The 19,477-nt window shown below is 46.8% G+C and overlaps 1 protein-coding gene across 2 annotated transcripts in view; it reads right to left on the bottom strand.

Annotated features, from left to right (window-relative positions):
* The window catches only part of LOC129384965 (uncharacterized), a 180,089-nt gene that overhangs the window by 47,438 nt on the left and 113,174 nt on the right, over window positions 1-19,477 (bottom strand). Inside the window, exons 6-7 of one of the 2 annotated variants that reach the window (XM_072287979.1) lie at window positions 15,513-15,592; window positions 6,119-6,214 (exon numbers count right to left, since the gene is read on the bottom strand). In XM_072287979.1, the coding sequence (XP_072144080.1) occupies window positions 6,119-6,214; window positions 15,513-15,592 (176 nt within the window). Of the gene's footprint in view, window positions 1-5,994; window positions 6,215-15,512; window positions 15,593-19,477 lie in introns of both variants that reach the window. The other variant, XM_072287978.1, reaches the window with a different exon arrangement.

Genomic DNA, 19,477 nt, shown 5'->3' with positions numbered 1-19,477 from the left:
AAAGTGATTGCGAGACCACGGGGAGGCCTAAACATCGCAAGAACGCAGACAGGGATTGTTGAGTCGGCCATCAAGGCGGCGGTGAGGGTTTTGAGGGAAGACGGTGCGGCGGATACCTTCAGCCCCAACCTACGCCAGCATATCAGTGGTGCGTACAAGAAATCCTTTAGCCAGAGCGGCGTAAGGAATTCGCAGTTTGCCTGCCGTAATAGTAGTTCTTGAAGGCCAAAAGGTTCCAAATTATGTATGTTACGGCACTGTGTTAACAAGGTCCAGTCTCTACCGCAATCATTGCGATGTCTGCAAGCAGTGCGGCAAAGTAGGCTACACAAGAGATGTTTGTCCTAACTCGCATTTTGAAAGTCTGCTTCGACTGTGGGGCCAACAATGCTGTCGATGGCCCCGACTGTAACCCTAAATGCAAGCTCTGTAGGGGACAACACCTAACGGCCGATAGAAAATGCACAACAAATATAAAACTCCCTGCGTAGTAACCAAAAGGCAGTGGGAGCGCAAGATGGCGGAACAGCGCGTACAGCAACACCTTGCGCGCAGAGGGTTTCTACCATTGCTGACGTCAGCTGAGCGAGGGGAACCGCTGGTCGCCATGAGTCACGCTTGCGCTCGGAGAACAGCGAAAGCTGAAACAGAAGCATGAGCCGCCGCCGCCAATCCCAATCCAAAGACAGAGTCGGCTATGCAGACGCAGTAAAGCCGGGAGTAGCCAAGAGAGAGCAGCAGCAACAGCAGCAGCGACAGCAGCAGCAGTCACCGGCATTGCAAAGTGGCGGAATGAAATTTAAAGACAAAAGTCAGGCGATGAAGGCGCTTAGAGAAGCAAATGAGGCGTTCCGGAAGAACATTGAACTAAAGGCGACAGTCAATAAGATCAGTAAGAAATTGGCAGAGATAAAGAGGATGCTAGCCGTGTAGCTACAGCAGCAGCAAGCAGAGCAGTTATCGCCACCACCACAGCAGATGGCAATGACCGAGGATGAACAAGAAGTAGCGGTGAACCCGAGGACAGAGAACGCGACCGCGGCGGGTGCGGCGCCCAAGAGAAGGGCAATTGAAAATCTCAAAGAGCGTAGATTTAGCGATAGGGTAGACAACCTTGAAGATAGGCTCAACCGCTTTGAAGAGTGTACTCGCGCTACGTTCACCAAGACAATCACTGACCGTTTAATAACAATTTAACCGACGTTCCAGCAATTGGCTACGACAGTACAGAATTTCGTGACGCAAATGGATAACTTTCAGTAAACATGGATAGGGCATGAACCACTTCAACCACAACAACAGTTGAATGTCTCCTGGTCTGGCATTGGAATAGCAACGCTTTTGCTGAGAAAAAGGCTGTACTTCGGCAGCACTTAGAACAAGTATCAAGAAAGCCCGATATCATTATTTTGCAAGAGAACCTCACTGAAGAGGTCAAGCTCTCGGTTACAGGTCCCAAGCCTGCCCGCAAAGCCTCCGGGTGGCGGCCGGCAGTAACGGCAAGGAAGTTTGCCCCTTGGTGAGAAAAGGGATCACGTACGTCGAGCACCAGTTGTTGATCAAAAGCACTATTGAGCTCACCATGGTAAAGGTGGTTACCGGGAAAAAGCAGAAGGAAAGCACTTTTTTGATAAGCGTGTATAGTAGCCCGTCAAACGGAAAGCAGAAATTCAAAGCACTGTCACACAAAGAGTGCCACATCGCGGGGCCCGACAGCAGGCTGGCAATCTGCGGGAACCTTAAGGCACCGAATCAAGCCTGCGGTTACCCCAAAACATTGGCACAGGGCAAGGACTTGATGCAAGAAGCTACCGACTTGCGACTAAATCTAGTCACCGACCCAGCATACCCAACAAGAATCGGGAACTCGATCACCCGAGACGCATCGCACGATCTCACTTTCGTCTGGGGTAAGGGCGGCGTTACGGTGGACTTTGAATGGCGATACACGAAGCACGAGTTGGGCAGCGATCATTACATTGTGGAAGTCACTGTCCCGTTCGGTGGCAACGAAGCAGGCGGCAGAAACTTTCGGAAACATACTTTCGAATTGGAGCGCGTTTCGTGGGTTGTTACCCGAGGAGAAGAAGGTAATTACAGACACTGAGGAGTGGTCGACCGAGATTGTAAACAAGGTAGAAGAGGCCACCAAGGAAGACGAGACGGACGAACGAGTCCACAGGGTCGACGGCCGCCTGGCCCACCTCATCGTGGCCAAGCAGTCCACCCTGTCGATTTCGAACATGCAGCGGACAAGCGGAAAGCTACGCAAGACGGTCGCCGAACTCAACCGCGAGATTCAGTCCCAAAGCAGAGCGCTATGCACTCAGCAATTGAATGATGTTTGGAAAGCAGCGGACGGCCAGGTGCACGGTGTCAAGTTACTGCGACATCTTTTGGATACGACCACGACCAAGTCTCACCATCATCACAACCTGGCCAAGATCGTCCACAGGACGCTAACCGAGCACGGGGGAGACGAAGTGAAGAAACGCCTCGATGACAAGTACTACCAAGGCGAAGGAAACAAGTGGCTAGATCTTGACATTCAAGTATGGGAAGTAAGGGTTACCTTGCGCTTTCTCAACAGCAAGTGCGCCGCTGGTCCCGACCGCGTTAGGAACAGAGCGCTGAAAAATCTTAGCGAAGCGGCCATCGAGAACTTCACGGCATGCTTCCACATTTGCTGGCGAGCCGGGTCGCTACCGCGGCAGTAGAAAGCAGCCAAGACCATCTTGATTCCCAAGCCGGGAAAGCCACCAACCATTGAGAACCTCCAGCTGATCTCGCTTGCATCCCGTGTGGGCACAGCGTTAGACATGTACTCCTATACAGGTGGCAAAGGTTCCTGGAAGATTCGGGGCTTTACCCAAAGACCTTCCTCGGCTTCCGGAAGAAGCTGGGAGCTCAGGACGCTATGATCCATCAGGAAAATGAAGCCCTCGATGACACTACCACCACGAAAGACGAGCGAGCCATCTTGGGTTTCGACCTGCAGAGTGCTTTGGATAAAGTGGGACACTCTGCGACTATAGCCCAGGTCTGACGGCTAAACATGGGCAAGAGAACATATGCGTGCATCAAGAATTTTTTGACGGAGTGGACCACCGAGATCATTGCCGGTGACCTGCGGCTCCGAAAGAAGAAGCTCGGCAGTGTTGGGACCCCCCAGGGCTCGGTCATCTTGCCATTACTTTTCAACCTTGCAATGATAGGCACGGCAGAGCGGCTCTCGCGAGTCGCGGGGGTTCAACAAACCATCTATATCGACGACATAACGTTCTCGGTTCCAGGGGGAAGTGATGAACACATCGAGAGCACCTTGCAAGAGGCGGTTGACGCTACCGAGGAGCAGCTGGACGGGTCTAGGCTTGTCTGCTCCCCGGGCAAGTCTGACCTGTTGGTGATTCGACCGAAATGAGCAGCTAGGAAGACGAAAGGCAACCAACCTGCGAGGGAGCAAGAGACAATAAAGACCAAGACGAGCGGCGGTCACACGATCCCAGATGTCGAGAAAATCTGAGTACTGAGGATGCTGAGTGAGCGCAAACAATTGAACGGTAACACGGCCAACCATCTCGCGGCCAATGTCAGCACGGCCATTCACTTCATCAAGAGGGTGTCACACAGAACAGCAGGCATTAAGGAAGAAAGCCTCACTGGGCTAGTGGAATACTTCGCTATAAGCCACATCGCATACGTTGCTGCTTTCCACAACTGGAGGCAGTGCGAGCTAAATAAGATCAATGCGCCCATACGCAAGGCGTACAAGGCAGCACTCTGACTTCTCGACTGCACAAGCACCGACAAGTTCCTGGCCCTGGGAGTGCAAAGCGCCCTGGAAGAAATCACCGAGGCGCAGAGGACCACCCAGGTCGCGCGGCTATCGGGAACAAGAACCGGTACACAAGTGCTACGTGACCTATGCCTGGGACCAAAAGAATGGGGACCAGAAAATACAGGAGCTCCTGTACCAGACGCAATTAGCAGGCGGTTACAGATATATTCGGTGCCAAGCAACATGAACTCTGCGTTCCACAAAGAGCGGTGGGCAGCGAGGGCCAAGTCGCTCATCGATCTCCATTCCAAAGACAGCACTGCCGTGTTTGTGATCGCGACAGAGTATCCAGATGACAGAAAGGCGTTCGCTGAGCAGTCGTTGGGGCATCGACCGGTGAAACGAGAACTGCGGCGAGTGTGCAGACTCGGGGTGCGCATAGAGCCAAAGAGGTGGCCATTGCCCTGGCCATCGCCCACTCCGAGTGCACCACTGTGCTCCGTGATTCTAGGACGGCAGTGAGAAATTACGCCAGAGCAAGGGTGTTTGGTGAAGCCTCACCTGTGTTGCGTGTGGTCGATCTCGCGAGTTAAAATAGGTGGGTCGTAATAAAGTGGGTTCCGGCGCACATGGGCAGCGATGTGTCGGATAGCGGCAACGAAAACCACAACGAAACGGTGAACGCGGCCGCGCCAGGACTAACCAACCATGCCGCTGCTACTGCGGACGACCCATCGTGGTGGTGGGAAACCAAGGAGAGACTGACCTTCTACAACGAAATTGTGAAGTGGCACAGACTGGAGAGAAGGACGATGCCGCCACCTCATCCGGGCTTGACCCGTAAGGGAGCGGTGTTATATCGACAACTTCATGCGGTATGGTTATTTACCCCGGTGCTCATGAGGCAGGTGTATCCGAGTGTTTATGTGACTGAACTCTGTTGTGTGTGCCGAAAGGAAAGAGCCACTGCAGCTCACCTCCTTTGGGACTGTTGCAAGAATCCTCACGAATCTACAATGATGACAACCATCCCACCGTGGATCGAGGTCGCAACGAGGTGCAACGATCATGAGGTCCAAGCTCAGGCCCTCCAGCAGATCTCGGCGGCCCTCAAAAGGCAACGACCGAGAGAAACCGGAGGGAGGCTGCCACCCCAAAAGAGGGGCAGGTGCGGTCGACCAAAGGGAGTAGTGCGGCCACAGGTGGGGCAGAGGCGCCACACGCCGGGAAGACGTCGTGGCCGCGTGACGATGACGCCTCTCTTAGAGGGGAAGGCTAATTGCGTTGCAGGCATTCCTAATAAAGTTTCTTCGTCCCTCGCTCGCTCATAGACCCGTAAGCAAGCTGCTACAAGCCCCCAGCAAAATGAAGCGAACAGTGCTTAAATTATTTTTCATCACGCATACAAAATACAGATCAGCAATCAGAATGAAAAATTCAGTGTGCGTACCTTTCGTCACGATGACCAGCGATGGAGACCAAAATTGATTTCTTTCCTTTGTTGAAAATTATGTGTCACGTCCGTGCCCTGGGAAAAACAGTTTCGCTGGGCAGCCACCTTTGCAGAGCAGAATGGCTCACAATTTTTTCCTTCGGGACTCCCTGCTTCTATTTCGACTTACACTTTCACTCCACTTGGTTGCTAACTTTCTTAATCTCTTCTCTTATTACGTGTCCGTGACTTTGGCGCAGATATTTCTCCAGAGTAGTCACCCTTTCTATTTCATGTATTCTATCTGTCTTTCTTTATAATTGCCTTGACAATGTGTTTATTTTACTTCCAAAGAGGCCGAACCCACGTCACTCTGCGCTGCCCCATTTGTATAGTTACCGTGAGCCACCATTGCTAATCAGCCAACCCATGTTTTGACAAGTTCCAAGTCAGACATGATCTGTTATTTTAGGCACAAAAATCACATTTGGGAACTTTAGCGGCACTGATACCATTAATTCTTTCCTATTACTCGCACCGCCTTATGTTGATTGTAGCTAAAACATGCTCTAAATAGTTTCATGAAAAACACACATTTCGGATTGCAACAATTGGTCAAATATGAACATTTCAAAAAAGTTACGCAAATTGTATGGTCCTTTGTAATACCTCAAATGGAGCGGGGAAATCGGGCTATTCTGTCTAATGTAAACTACCTTTTATCAGAGCAGCTGCTGAAGTTTTCAGTTTTAAAAACAAGCATTCAGGTCATATGAATACTCACCATATGAACTTGTCTTACGTTGAAGTTCTTCGAGAACCTAGGTACGTAATGGTGGCCAGTCGACACGAGATTGTGAAAGGCTGCCACCACCGGCTTGGAACCGTAGTCGGGGAAAAATATGTACCTGCCGAGTGTCTTCCTTATTGATATCCTTATGGTCACACCAGACTCATTGGGCCTTCCCATGTCTCGCACTGCGCCCACAGCCATGACTGTAATTCTGTAATATAAGAATGACAGAAAGAAGGCCAGCCCTTTCGAGTAGAGAGAAAGTAAGAAATGCAGGGATATACAGTACCCGTGCAATATGATAAAAAAGCACATTTACAATGAACTAGCTTATTTCATGCGACATAAAAACATATCAAAAGACAGTTCTGACAGCACAACAAGACACATTGTACAAACGTGGAGGCTTATACGGCTGCCTTACACGCTATTTGCCTGTGCCTCCATGAGCTCATTGCATTTAGGACTTGCATTTCTGTATCTACACCTCTATGAAAAATCACTAAAGATAGCGCAGTCCGATATTAGCACGCCTGTGCAGTTCAGTAATATTCATTAGCCGAGGCGGTCGAAGCCCGGAAATGAGGTTCCCGGAAAACGCTTGGGATCTCCATGTCCGCTGAATGTAAGGTTATTAAAGCAGCGGAACCCCAAGAAAACGCTGGCCATTACGAAAAACTGGAGGCCTGATCTCGTGGGCAGCGAAAGCCCAGGCATGTATCCGAAAACCCAGCATGTATCACGCATGTAAGCCTGTCGTTCCGACAAGGCAGTGTTTGGCCTTTTTAGTGTCCACCATACAATAGTGTCCTCTGGTAAACAACGGCTTCTTTGCAGGATACCTAACGCATCCAGTTTTAATCCAAACAGCATTCTTTGCCTAATTCCGCCGTTTAAAATCTATCTATCTATCTATCTATCTATCTATCTATCTATCTATCTATCTATCTATCTATCTATCTATCTATCTATCTATCTATCTATCTATCTATCTATCTATCTATCTATCTATCTATCTATCTATCTATCTATCTATCTATCTATCTATCTATCTATCTATCTAGTTGGAGAAGTATGGGAGAGGCCTTTGCCCTGCAGTGGGCATAACCAGGCTGATGATGATGATCTATCTATCTATCTATCTATCTATCTATCTATCTATCTATCTATCTATCTATCTATCTATCTATCTATCTATCTATCCTAAATGCAAAAACGCCGCTATCTAGTACGTTGGGAGCACGTTAAAGATCTCCTTGTGGTCAAAATTAATCCAGAATCCCGCACTATGACATGCCTCAACATCAAATTGTGGTTTTGGCATGTAAAACCCCAGCATTCAATGCACTACCTGAAGAAAGTGGCCATCTTTGATATATATGCCTCTACCCATGTGACTGATGATGCCTATACCAAACAAGCTGGTGCCTCCATGACGAGACAAGAGCACAAACAGAATCTCTGGTAAGCAGCTCCCGCCGGACATCTTGCTTTTCATCATTACCATTGCGCCGCAAAATACACGACATCAAGGTTTTACAAAAGTGTAAAGAGGAGTTGTCGCGCAAATTTAAAAGTTATGACCATTGCGGAGGCCGCGCCATCATGACCATCTGTTGACCATCAGAACTACTAACAAAAAAAAAGAGACAGGCTAGGTAATAAGAACGGTCTATACCTCTAAGTAAACGTATTATCGGCGAGACAAGGAAAACAGCACCATTGGTTGCAAAATGATATCAAAAATGTCAAAAAAGAATTTTGTCATTCACTTGATAACCCAGCGACGTCCAGCAACAATGTAGCTCCTTTTGTGTTTCTGAGTGCTTTCAACAGGAAATCGTTCTTGGCATGTGAAGAAAACAAGCTCAGGCAAACACTATTTTACAAAAAAACAAAAGTTTTACAACTGGCATGCGCTGCGGAACATTCCAATGCTACAGTTTGCTGCTCGTTCTCTACACTTGACGTAGGAGTTTAAGCCACATGAATGCGTTTTGAACTTCTTTGCTTTGGCGGAGCTATTCCCTTTCTGGTGCTTCCTTTCTGTCGTAATTGAAACTGCCGCATTGAACGGAACTAGTATTACTTTTTATGTGATCTCTTCTGTGATTAGCCAGGAACCGCCCAAAAAGCGTGTTCCTCGAGAACAAGGTCGCATTGCCTTCCGGGCCTTGGTGCGTGTAGGTTGTTACTCGACAACAGGCCGTCGTTTATCCGCCGAATACGCAACAGCGCCGAGCGTCCGCATAATTTATATCGCATTAAAATGACGACAGTAAATGTAGGCTCAAATTCGCTGGACAAACATAGCGGGCTAATCACTCATTTTTGGCCATGGCATTACTTGCTTCAGCCCTGTTAAAGTACGCTTCGGGTCGACAAAAAAGCATTCCTCCAACCTATGTTCACGCTGCGCCAGTACTCCGGCGAGACCGACGCTGCTGTGCTCAGTTGGAATTTCAGCAGTGATTTTTGTTGGGTGGAGAACTAGGGTCCTATAACGTAAGCTTGTTACAATCTGTTTTATTCCAATCTCTTCACGTAAAACTTCCGTAACCACCAATGCAAGCATCGGGCGATAGCATTCAGCATTGTATGAGAAACCCTATGAAACGCACTGCTGCTTCTTAGGAAGTCACGTTCTTTTTTCCTTTCAAAACGAATAGCATTGCCTACATTGAGCAGATTTCTTTATCGAATTGGCTGTCAAGACGCGAGGCGCATACTCAATTGAAGAGAGATTCCATGGCGCCGAGCCGGAACAGTGAAAGTGGATAACTTGCTAAAGAGGGTGGTGCCGGCGTCTGTCATAATACGCTTCCCTTATACTTAGCCTGCGGTGGATGGCCGAAAATCGCGGTGGCGTGCAACGGAACGTTAAAAATTCCGCCAGGACGTATCCTCAGTAAAGAATAGTTCGCAAAGTGATGTCGCATACCTGCCGAAAGAGCACGTTAACGTTACAGTAGCACGGAAAAATGTTTATCATACGCAAATAAATCCATGCTCCGCGTCCGCTCCCAGTATCTAGCGCTAGAGCAATCGGTGGGAAGCCATCTTCTTTTATTTTCGGAACAGGGCAGCCTCAGGGTATTCAGAAAAAAAAAGTTTTTTTGGCATAATAATCCGTCCTTAACGCGTACACGTCACTTTAACGCTATGAGTTTTCGTCGTTTTGTGACGTCGCGTGAAGATAGACGATGGGGACGCAGCCCGAAAACGTTTGATCAACTCGCAGAGTATTATGGCGAAAAAGGCATCGAATGAAAAATAATTATTTTTTTTTCGTTCAGGCTAATCACGCATAATCAGTCATCACGCATCATATCAAATGGGGCGTTTTCGGGTTTTTTGTGACGTCGCGTTAGATACAGGCGAAAGGGGGGGAGGGGTGGCCTGAAAAAAATTTCTCCAATAATGGAGAACTGATTGCAGAATTGTATTAGAAAGGTTTGGAATAGCTTTACGTTATAGCGCCCATAAATTAGGTATTGAATGCAGCGTCATACTTTCCTGCCCAGGCAAAGAAAAATCTCTCACGGGCAAGCATTTGTCGAAGTGTGTAACAACAGATACTAAATTTTGAACAAGGTGGCAAGAACAGCAGCTGTACACGCACACAAATGTACGCAGTACCGTAAGCGTCGTCGTATTCTCAAGTTTGGCCAAAGCTTGAACCTTAACTCAGTCGTAAGTAACCCATGTTTGGGAAAAACAAGACCCAGTGCAGCTAATTTTCCTGCGCCAGGAAATTCTTTCTTGAAGTTACGTTCAAACTATTTTGCGTAAGGCAAGGATGAACTTGCTTAATGCGCCACATGGTTCCGGCTCGGGGCGCCCAGCTTAGCTCGCCATTCTTATCTGCGTCACCACATATGTCGAAAATCGCAATGATTAACTGCCAGCATGTGAATCCACAAGAGCAGCGTGAGCGTTGCTTGGAAACACGTTGTTTTCTTGCTTTCTTTTAAAATATGGCACGCAAATATTTTGCTGCCAGCCATATTTTATATTACGCACTCATTAGCGCTGTCGTTTTCCCTAAAATATCCTGCTAAATATAATATAAAAAATATAAAACTTAATTTAATGCCGGCGAAGTAACTCCTTATATCCCAAAAAGAGCAACCAAGGTTTTTCGGTCTTTTCATGATACCGCGCGACGCCAACGGTACATCCCCTAACTAGGGCAAAAAGCTTTCGATTGTTGGATGTAAGGATGAGTATTGGTTGAATCTGTGGCGCAGGTTGAATATGTTTTCAAACAAGAGAACAGTGTCAATGTTACATTTCGCACTCACGTACCGTCTTCCAGAGAAGGACGCTGGCGGATACGAGAGCGGAGAGCAGCGAAGGTGGGAAACAAATCGCTCGATCGTACTCGAGTCCGGAGTGAGTGATGGGGCCCTTGCAGGTACCAAAATTGTTTAAAAACTAATAATCATCAGCACATCCACAAAATCGGCCGAATAAAATTAAATTGAATTCTTGCATTTATAGTGCGCAAAGCAGCACATAGTGTAAAGCACGCCGCAGTGGGGAATTTCGCATTTGTTTCAACTCCGTGGGGTTCTCTACTTTCCAAATAAACCCAAGAACACGAGCGATGATGCGTTTTGCACCCATTCAGATGCGGTCGCCACGGTCGAGGATCGACCCCGCAAACTTGTCTGCAGCAGCGCAACGCGATAGCGGCTAGGTCGCCGCCGCGTGTTGTCTGCTTATTGAGGGTGACATAGAAATAAATGCTTCATTCGCTTCTTCTTTTTTTTACTTGGTACTATAGATAACACATTTTGCGATTTCGCCACTGCTCATCTACTTTAGTTGGTGTTGATGAAATCGATGGCTTGACTACACCACGTTCCGTCGGGGAGTAAATTCCTGCAAAAGAAAAGGATGCTGAAGAAAAAGGCTTTTGTAATATTTATTGATTCGTAAGAACACCTCGTGGACAGCCTTGTGAAAGCTTATTTACGGGTTCTGTTCAACAGGCCTTTAAAGAGTGCGATGATGCTGTTAATGACACTAAACCATAGAGCCCCCTTAACTGCAACTTCAGCGTCATGAAAAAATCGGTTATTTGGGAAGTTTATTGCGCCTTTGTTTCAGCTCATGAGTGCATCACCTTTCATCTCAAAAAGATTTTCCGCCAGACTCCAGACATCTCGAAATCTCGACTTCGAAAAAGTTGAGAGCCAATTAGGCATCTTTAGGTGATTTGAATGCAGAAGCGTGAAGACTTGACTATGTTATCAGCTTATAATAAAACTCCACCTTAAATCACCTTATATTTTACGAGAAGAAAGGGGGTTACCGAAGGGCCCGATCTTTACTTATCATATAACGAGAAGCCAACAAAGACGTCAAGGACAATATAGAGGAAATTACTTGCACTTAATTATTGAATTAAGGAAATGATAATTTAATGGCAATGAAAGTGGATGAGAAAAAAGAACTCGCCGCAGGTGGGGAACGATCCCGCATCTTCGCATAACGCGTGAGATGCTGTAACCGATTGAGATACCTCGGCGCCGTTTGCCCATCCACTTTCTTGGGTATTTGCGTTTTACTACCACAACTAATCCTGGGAGTGTTAGCAAGCACCACCTCTCACAAACCTTTGCGGCGGATGTGGAACATCCTTTCTACCGCAGGCGTCACAAGTGCAAGTACGTGATTTTGTTTAATGAAGGTAACTGGCGAATAAGCACACACGTGCTACCTGAAAGCAACTATGTTGCCAGATTCGAGACCCTCGTTACGCAAAAAACGAGAAGAAAGGGGGTTAACCGAGGGGCCCAATTTTAAATAATGATATCATGAGAAGCCAACAAAGACGCCAAGCTCAACGTAATGCGAAGATGAGGGATCGTTTCCCACCTAAGGCAAGTTGTTTTTCACCAAATTTTATTCCCATTAGCCTATCATTTCTATAATTCAATTGGTAAGTACAATAATTTCTCCTGTGTTGTGTCCTTGGTGACTTTGTTCGTTGGCTTGTGATGATGTGATTAATAAAAATTGGACCCCTCAGTTAACCCCCTTTCTTATTTACATAACGAGGATGTAGAATCCGACAACATTGATGCCTTCACGTGGCATGTGTGGGCTTATAGGCCAGTTGCCTTCATTGAAAAAGGTCACGTACTCGGGATGCCTGCGGCAGAAAGGATGTTCCCAAATCCGCCGCTAGGGTTTGTGAGTGGTGACGCTGAGTAACACTCCAACGACTAGCTGTGATAGAAAAAACTTATATACCCAAGAAAGTGGACGGGGGAACGGTGGCGCAGTAGCTCAGTTGTTTAGAGCATCGCATGCGTAACGCGTTGGCGTGGGATCGTTCGCTACCTGCGGCAAGCTGTTTTCCGATCCACTTTCATTGTCACATATTAAAGATTTCTTTAATATAATTAGTAAGTAGAAGTAGTTTCACCTATGGTGCCTTGCCATCTTTGTTGGCTTTTCATGACTTGTTATAATTTATAACAAGTCATGAGAATTTGTGCCAGCGTTATTTCACCTTAATTCAACTTAGGTCACCTGAGTCCACTTTAATCTGTCTCAATCTACCTTAATCTATTTCCGGAGTGGGCCAGGTTGGTTTTTTGGGTGTGGGCCACGGCGTCCGGCCGACGCCGTGGCTGTTCAACGTGGCATTTTGCAGTGCGAACCGCAGCAGGTCCAGAGCCAGGGACGTGGCGTCATCACTTGGTCACGTACGAGTTTTCTTGCCATCCGAAGTTAACGCTGAAGGGCGCATCGTTCGCTTCATTGGGCGCATAAGGCTATCGCCGTAATACCAGAAAAAGGGCAACGGCGTAGTGTCGACACCGTCGCTTGCACTAACTTTTTTCGAATTCGAAAGCCCGATATGCCCCATGATGAAAAAATCCGGTGTTTGGCATCCGGGCTTTATCACCCGATAATACCAAATCCCACGTGACCAAGTGATGACGTCACGTTCCCGGCACTGCGAATTCTGCGGCTCAGGCTGCGAATTCCCACAGTGAAGTGGATAAACGTGGAATAGCGTGGCTTAAAATCGTACAAGTTAGGGCAAGGTGGAATAAGTTGGAAACAGTGGATTAAGGGTGGTGCGAATCACAGCAAGGAGAGTCAAGGTGTATTAAAGTGAATTAAAGTAGATTATGGCGGATTATAGTGGCATAAGGTGGATTGAATTAATGCAGGCAAGAGCAAGATGGATTGAAGAGGATTAAGGGTGGTGCAAAATAGGTCATGGAGGGTGAAGAAGCAGGATTAAAGTGGAATAAATAAATTTTGGTGGAATAAGTTAAATTAAGGCGGATTATGGTTGGTACAAATATTAGCAAGGTTGATTAAGGTGCACTTTTAAATTAAGGCGATAACTTATACAAGCAATTGCTCATGCCTGCATTTTGAAATTGTGCAAGTAAACTTAAATGTTTGTCAACATTGTACTCCACGGCAGCTTGCCAGCCGAGCCAGTCGCTACGCTGGTCCACGACCCCCCCCCCCCCCCCCCCCCCCCGCTGCAATTATCTCGCCCCCTTCTTTCTATCACCCCTCGCGCACTTCCTCCGCTGCACGCTACAATTTTATTGTGGCCTACAAGTCGGACTTCCTTTAAAGGGGCCCTGAGCCACTTTTTATCGAAGTGGACAAAGGCATTTGAAGTGAAAATAGGCTATTTCAGAAACACTTTTCCACAAGAAGTGCTTCAATGCGTTCAGCAGAAGCGAATTTACTCGCAATCAAACACGGCCTCCGCTATGCTCCCGTTCTTACTTCAGTGCGTTGCGCTGCGAAGTCTACGGCGCAGTGAGGCGTGCCAACAATTCTCTGCCTTCTAAATGTCACGCTGGCGCGCAGTTCAAATTTTATTTTGGAGATGCCACGACTTTCGCCTTTTGTGCCTACGACGCGCTGACCATTAGCTCATCGAGATGCAGTGCGCCTAACCAGTGGACTCGGGGCAGCACCCTGCGGCCGCGGCTGTATGTACGCCATGTAGCCGACTGCAGCGCGATGTCAGCTATCGGCCAATAGCAACAGTCTAAGGGAATGAGGAATAAAAGCATCAAGAAGGAAGTGAGGACAGCGCTTTTTGTCAAAAAGAGGGCGTTTAAGAGAAAGGTGACTTCGTCATCTGCTTCCGAGCACACTCACTGCGTACTACACCAAAACTTGGCTGAGATATTCGCAGTGGCGCATGCTACCCGTGGACTGTGTTATTTCACCAAGCTCGAGGGGTTGTTAAGGGCCACTTTAATACAAAACCTATTATGCCTCATGAGACGAAAAATCTTGCGTCCATCGTTAAATTTGAATGGCAAGAAAACTAACGTGACCAAGTGATGAATTCACGTTCCCGGCGCTGGACTAGCTACGGCTCGCACTGCGAAAGCCCGCGGTGAACAGCCACGTCGTCGGCCGTAATCAGCCTACGCGCTGTACCGAAAGAAGACTGCACGCCGGCCCACGCGTTTTATTGAGACCACAGCTGGAACAGGGCGCTCACTTCGTGCTCATGCGACGGTGATGTGTAAATGCCTCACGACTCATGGGCGGCTGATAAAGGTATGACAATTGTGCTCTTCCGTAGTTTCGGTTGTCGAAGGTAAGTTGTCCGGAATTCATTATGATGCAGAAAGTAGCAGTGTTAGGTATTTGGATGTCAAAAAACGGTTATCCTTGGATGATTCGCTTCAATTATTGCATCTTGACTATGTGCCTAGCGTGCTGTATTCGCCCCGTAACAGTCTCTGGTGAAGATGCGCGGCACAATGACCAACAATATTGCTAGGTGTATTTTGGAAAGGGTTCATGTTGTCTATGCCGACCAACGCGATTATACTTTCGTGATTTCGCTTATGCGAAACTCTGCTTATCTAAATGTTTTCCTGTTTTTACAGTTTTGTGTGAACAGGGGTTAACTGTATTGGCTTGAAGTTTTGTTATATGGAATATTATGGCTGTTCATCGATAATGTAAACCTAGCCGCAGCAGCAGAGGAAGAAACCTAGCTTTCTGCAACAGTTCAAAGTGTCGCATGTCACTGACAGGGCATTACGGGGAGGTTAGTTTTCACGAAATCTGATTCGCCTCTAGTTCACAGCGACGCGCGTAAATACTCCAAAGTACTTCTTTCATTTATCCCTATTAGTTAGAAATAATGTACGCGGGAAGTTTGCATGTGCGCTGTGAGTAAATTGATCACTCAAGTGCAGGAAACCTATGTGAGGGGCGCATTCTTGCGAAGTTGGAAGCAAGGCTGCAGAAAATTACGCTTTGAGGCTAAAAATAGGCAAGTAAATTTTTCAACGAGAGAGTACAAGTTACTTGAGAACATGGCTCAGGAGCTAATGATGAGGCAGGAAAATGTAAATTCAGGGTATTTTAGCACCTGTTCTTAATGCTAACATTGGCGCCAACAATCGATCCATTATAGCGTAAATGACGGTCTTCACAAAACACCGGTGGTCGCAAATTAAAATATTTATGCACACATAAGCACTCACTCGCCAGTGCCGATGTATTCCCCGGTGTAGTGTGCTATTGTACCGACTTCCATCATAATAAAGTGGTTCAAAAACGGATCCTGTAAATATAGCACAAAGATTTCTTGTAAAGATGTGAAAGGGGGCAACGCATTTAGAGAACGGACTTAATAAAACGTTAATTAACTTTGAGCACTACGCCGGACCGACTGTTTCAATATTATGCGACAATAAACGCTGCACTGTAGCATGCACTGATTCCACAAATAGGAACTTGAATCATCCATTGTGCTGCCTTTTAGGGCAGGATGCCTACAAGAAAAACATAGTTGTGTAGGAAAAGCACAAGACTATTCTTAGTCATCTTATCCTGAACATCTTTGTAGGCAAATTGAAGAGTTATATAAAACATGTAAGAATTCCTGAATATAACATCTTTAAAAATTCTTAACAGAGGTGGTTGGGAGGCCGGCCTTTACAACTCAAATTCCGCTCGCCCTGAAATGATTTTTGGCAGTAACATATGAGTGACATGATCTGAGCAACGAAGCGAAACTAACGAGATGCGAGGAAAGCTGAAAGAAAAATGCACAAAAAAGGTGTTTTTAGTGGTCAATCCTGGCTACAAAAATCAAGCCATATCAAAACATTTTGGAGATTCGTCGCCCAGCCAGATATGTGTGAAATAGGCATGAAAGCGTCTTTGAAAACTCTTTATAAGAAAAGTAGTTACGCTTATTCGCGTATGAAATAGATGCAGAAAATTGGTTTAGTGAAAATTTTAAGAAAGTTATCAGCTGCACCAATTCGAATAAATATTCAGGAGAGGTAAAATTAATCAAATTCGTAGTTCATATACTTCTGGTTCTCGTTTTCTGCATGACTTAGGCAATGGTGCGGCTCATTATTTCTCCAGCTTGTTTGAGCGATCGGTACTGTAGCGGGATGCCCTCACATTGAAGTGACCAGTAAAGCTGAAGACAAGTTTTTGTTGTGTAAAAGCCATGTTCTATTCGGACTAGTTTCAACTTATCAAATGTGTATTTCTTGACATTGCTGAAGTGATTGAGAGCCTCAGATAGAGGAAACTTGAGAATCACAAGGTCCAAGTCATACCCTTGAAACGCTCGTTAACGGCAAGACATCGTTCGCTGCAGTGCCAAGATATAAATTTGCTTCCTCCTAGTGTACATTTTTATTCCGGAATACTGCACCCTCCTTGCACATCAATAACCAAACAGCAACCTATTTCTTGAAACACTGCTATCCCCTGGTTTCTCGTGCATCGTGACTATCGTGCATTGATTCCTGACAAACCTTCCTTTCCGTCGCCTTCGCACTCCCATCTTGGTGATATTGTAGCTACTTGTGCAAATGAGCAAGCTACCGTGCATATACACGACACAAAGGATGATCTTGTACTTACTTTAGCACATAAAAAGCCAAGCGGGCGTAAAGAAGACGTTTTAAATGTAGGGTGTCACCAATGTGAGAGCTTATGCCTATCACATCTGTGATAGGGATAAACTGTTATCAATGATTTTTTGGCTTACTCCTTCTTCGACCACTAAATTACTGACAAAAGAAAGAACAGACAAAAGGCCAAAAATAATATTTTTAAAGAAAGAAGGTTGCGTCTTAAACTTGGCGTGTGGCCTTAAAATGGCAAGAAAAAAACGTGGAGGAATTACATCCTTTAGAGTGCTACAGAAGAACTGCTTCCCTCGCGTATTTCTTTGGCCTCAAAACAATCTTGTCTCATAGTTTGAATATCATGCGTGACCAACTATCGGGCCCTTCATGTTACGCTTCAGCGGAGCAAATACGGAGAATAAGTGGTACCCTTTCGTTTCGCTACGCATGATTGCTTAGTTTTTTACGGTGTGTCTGTCCTCAGTAATGAGTATGCAATGTCTACTCAACATGGTTCATTGCTGAGCAGGAGATTGAGCGGCCACTGATTGCAGCAGAAATGCTACATGCGCACGCCCCAGTAAACCGAGAGACATCCTGTACCGTACACCACGTTGTTTATTTTTCTTATGTATCGTGTAAACTCGTGAGCGCAGATGTAGGGAGCCCAAAGCGCGTGCCCAACGCTATGCCGAACTGCATCAACGCGAAATCTTACGACGCGGCGCTTGCTGGCGGAAATGACACCAAGGAAGCGGTTTGCCTGCGCGTCCCATTTCGAAGTGAAATTGTTTGCTTGAAATCAGGCGTGCAATCAGGACTAGATGGCAGCGAGAAGTTGTACTATTGCTTCCGAAACGACGCAGACCCACTGAACTGTACACTTTATTTACAAAGTACGCTTCTCTTATGTGAGTGTGTTAGTTCAGTACGACGAGTTATGACAAGTTTTTATGAGTATCTTACGTTAGGAAGAGTTGCGTGTATAAAAGGACGAACACGAGAGAAACCAAAATAGACGGAAAGAACGCAGTTTCCTTGGTTCATCTTTCTATACGCGCAGCTCTTCCTAACATAGCCATGCACCAAGCAGCCCACCGAGAAGCTTTAAAATTTTCTGAGTACATAACGATTAACAATACAGATCAGTACCGCACGCTGCTATAAAGTTTCATTCTCAGTTGGCCGCTGGCGAGTGGATTAGGTTGCGTGATTTAGCGAAGCTTTAAACATGGAAGTTTTTCACTTGACGATTCTCGGGGTAATTATAGCCGTGTTAGGAGATTATATTCTTGATTCTTTGTCTAACTCAGTTTGCTCAATAAAGGGCACCGTTTGCAATACCGTGCTCGAATAAGCAACATTCAACGTTGGACGCCATTTCAATAAGATTACTTCGCGGCAAACAGCAAGCGATTATGTGCGAATCTTCAAGAGGCACGAGAGAAGGCCGCAGGCTAAGCGGTAGTGGAAGAACTGCGATGCGTGACGGACGAGCTTGCAAACACTGCGGCAAACAAGCAGTGAAGCAGCGGCGTAGATGCGGGGTGGCACAGGGAGCGGCAGCCCGGTGAACGCTTCGTTGGGGAGCAGCGTACCTCCTTGGGTAAAGTCGCAGGACACTTGACCACATGTGATGCGACGCGCGTACGTAACGCCACTACAGCACTACTGTTGGTTCATTGTTAGTTCCTTGCTCGAATGAATACGCGAACATCAAGAAAAAATACGATGGCAGGGGTAAAGGGCAAGTGTAACACACAAACATACACACAAACACGCACGCACACACACAGACATAGGGACACACACAAAAAAATAAACAAATGCACGGGTTTGGCGCGCCAAAATAGTGATGTGATTATGAGCTTCCGAAAAGTGGCTAGCCAGGCTTGTTGGTACAAACGCGTACTTAGCAAACAGCTTAAATAACGGGACGCAGAAAAAAAAGGGAGGGTACTGGGGAAAAATATATTTAAATGTTGGGTTTTACATGCCAAAACCACTTTCTGATCATGAGGCACGCAGCAGGGGCGGACTCCCGAAATTTGGACCACCTGAGGTTTTTGAACGCGCACCTAAATTTAAGTGCAAGTGTCGTTTCGCCCCCAACGAAATGCGGCCGCCGTAGCCGGGATTCCATCGCGCGACTCGTTCTCAGCAGCGCAACACCATAGCCACTGCGCAACCACGGCGGGAATGGGTTAATTGGGACCACCCCGGTTTCCTTTACGGGCACCCGATAAACGACACGGGGCGTTACTGAATTTCCTAGCTATCGAAACGCGGCCGCCGTGACCTGGATTCGATCCCATTCCCTTGACCTTAGAAGCGCAACGCCAAATTCATCCCGTCGGGTACACACGCACACACGCACACACTCACCGACACTACTCGCCGCAGTTGCTTAGTGACTGTGGTGTCGGCCTGCTAAGCACTACAGATGGCAGGATCGAATCCCGGCCACGGCGGTCGCATTTCTTTGGGGGCAAAACGCGAGAACAAACGTGTACTTAGATTTAGATGCGTGTTAAAGAACGCCAGGTGGGCCAAGTTTTTTCGGAACCTCCCAC

This window comes from Dermacentor andersoni, chromosome 4, assembly GCF_023375885.2.
Source record: "Dermacentor andersoni chromosome 4, qqDerAnde1_hic_scaffold, whole genome shotgun sequence".
In the NCBI taxonomy this organism is placed as follows: Eukaryota; Metazoa; Arthropoda; class Arachnida; order Ixodida; family Ixodidae; genus Dermacentor; species Dermacentor andersoni.
This window is presented reverse-complemented; position numbering and strand designations above follow the sequence as displayed.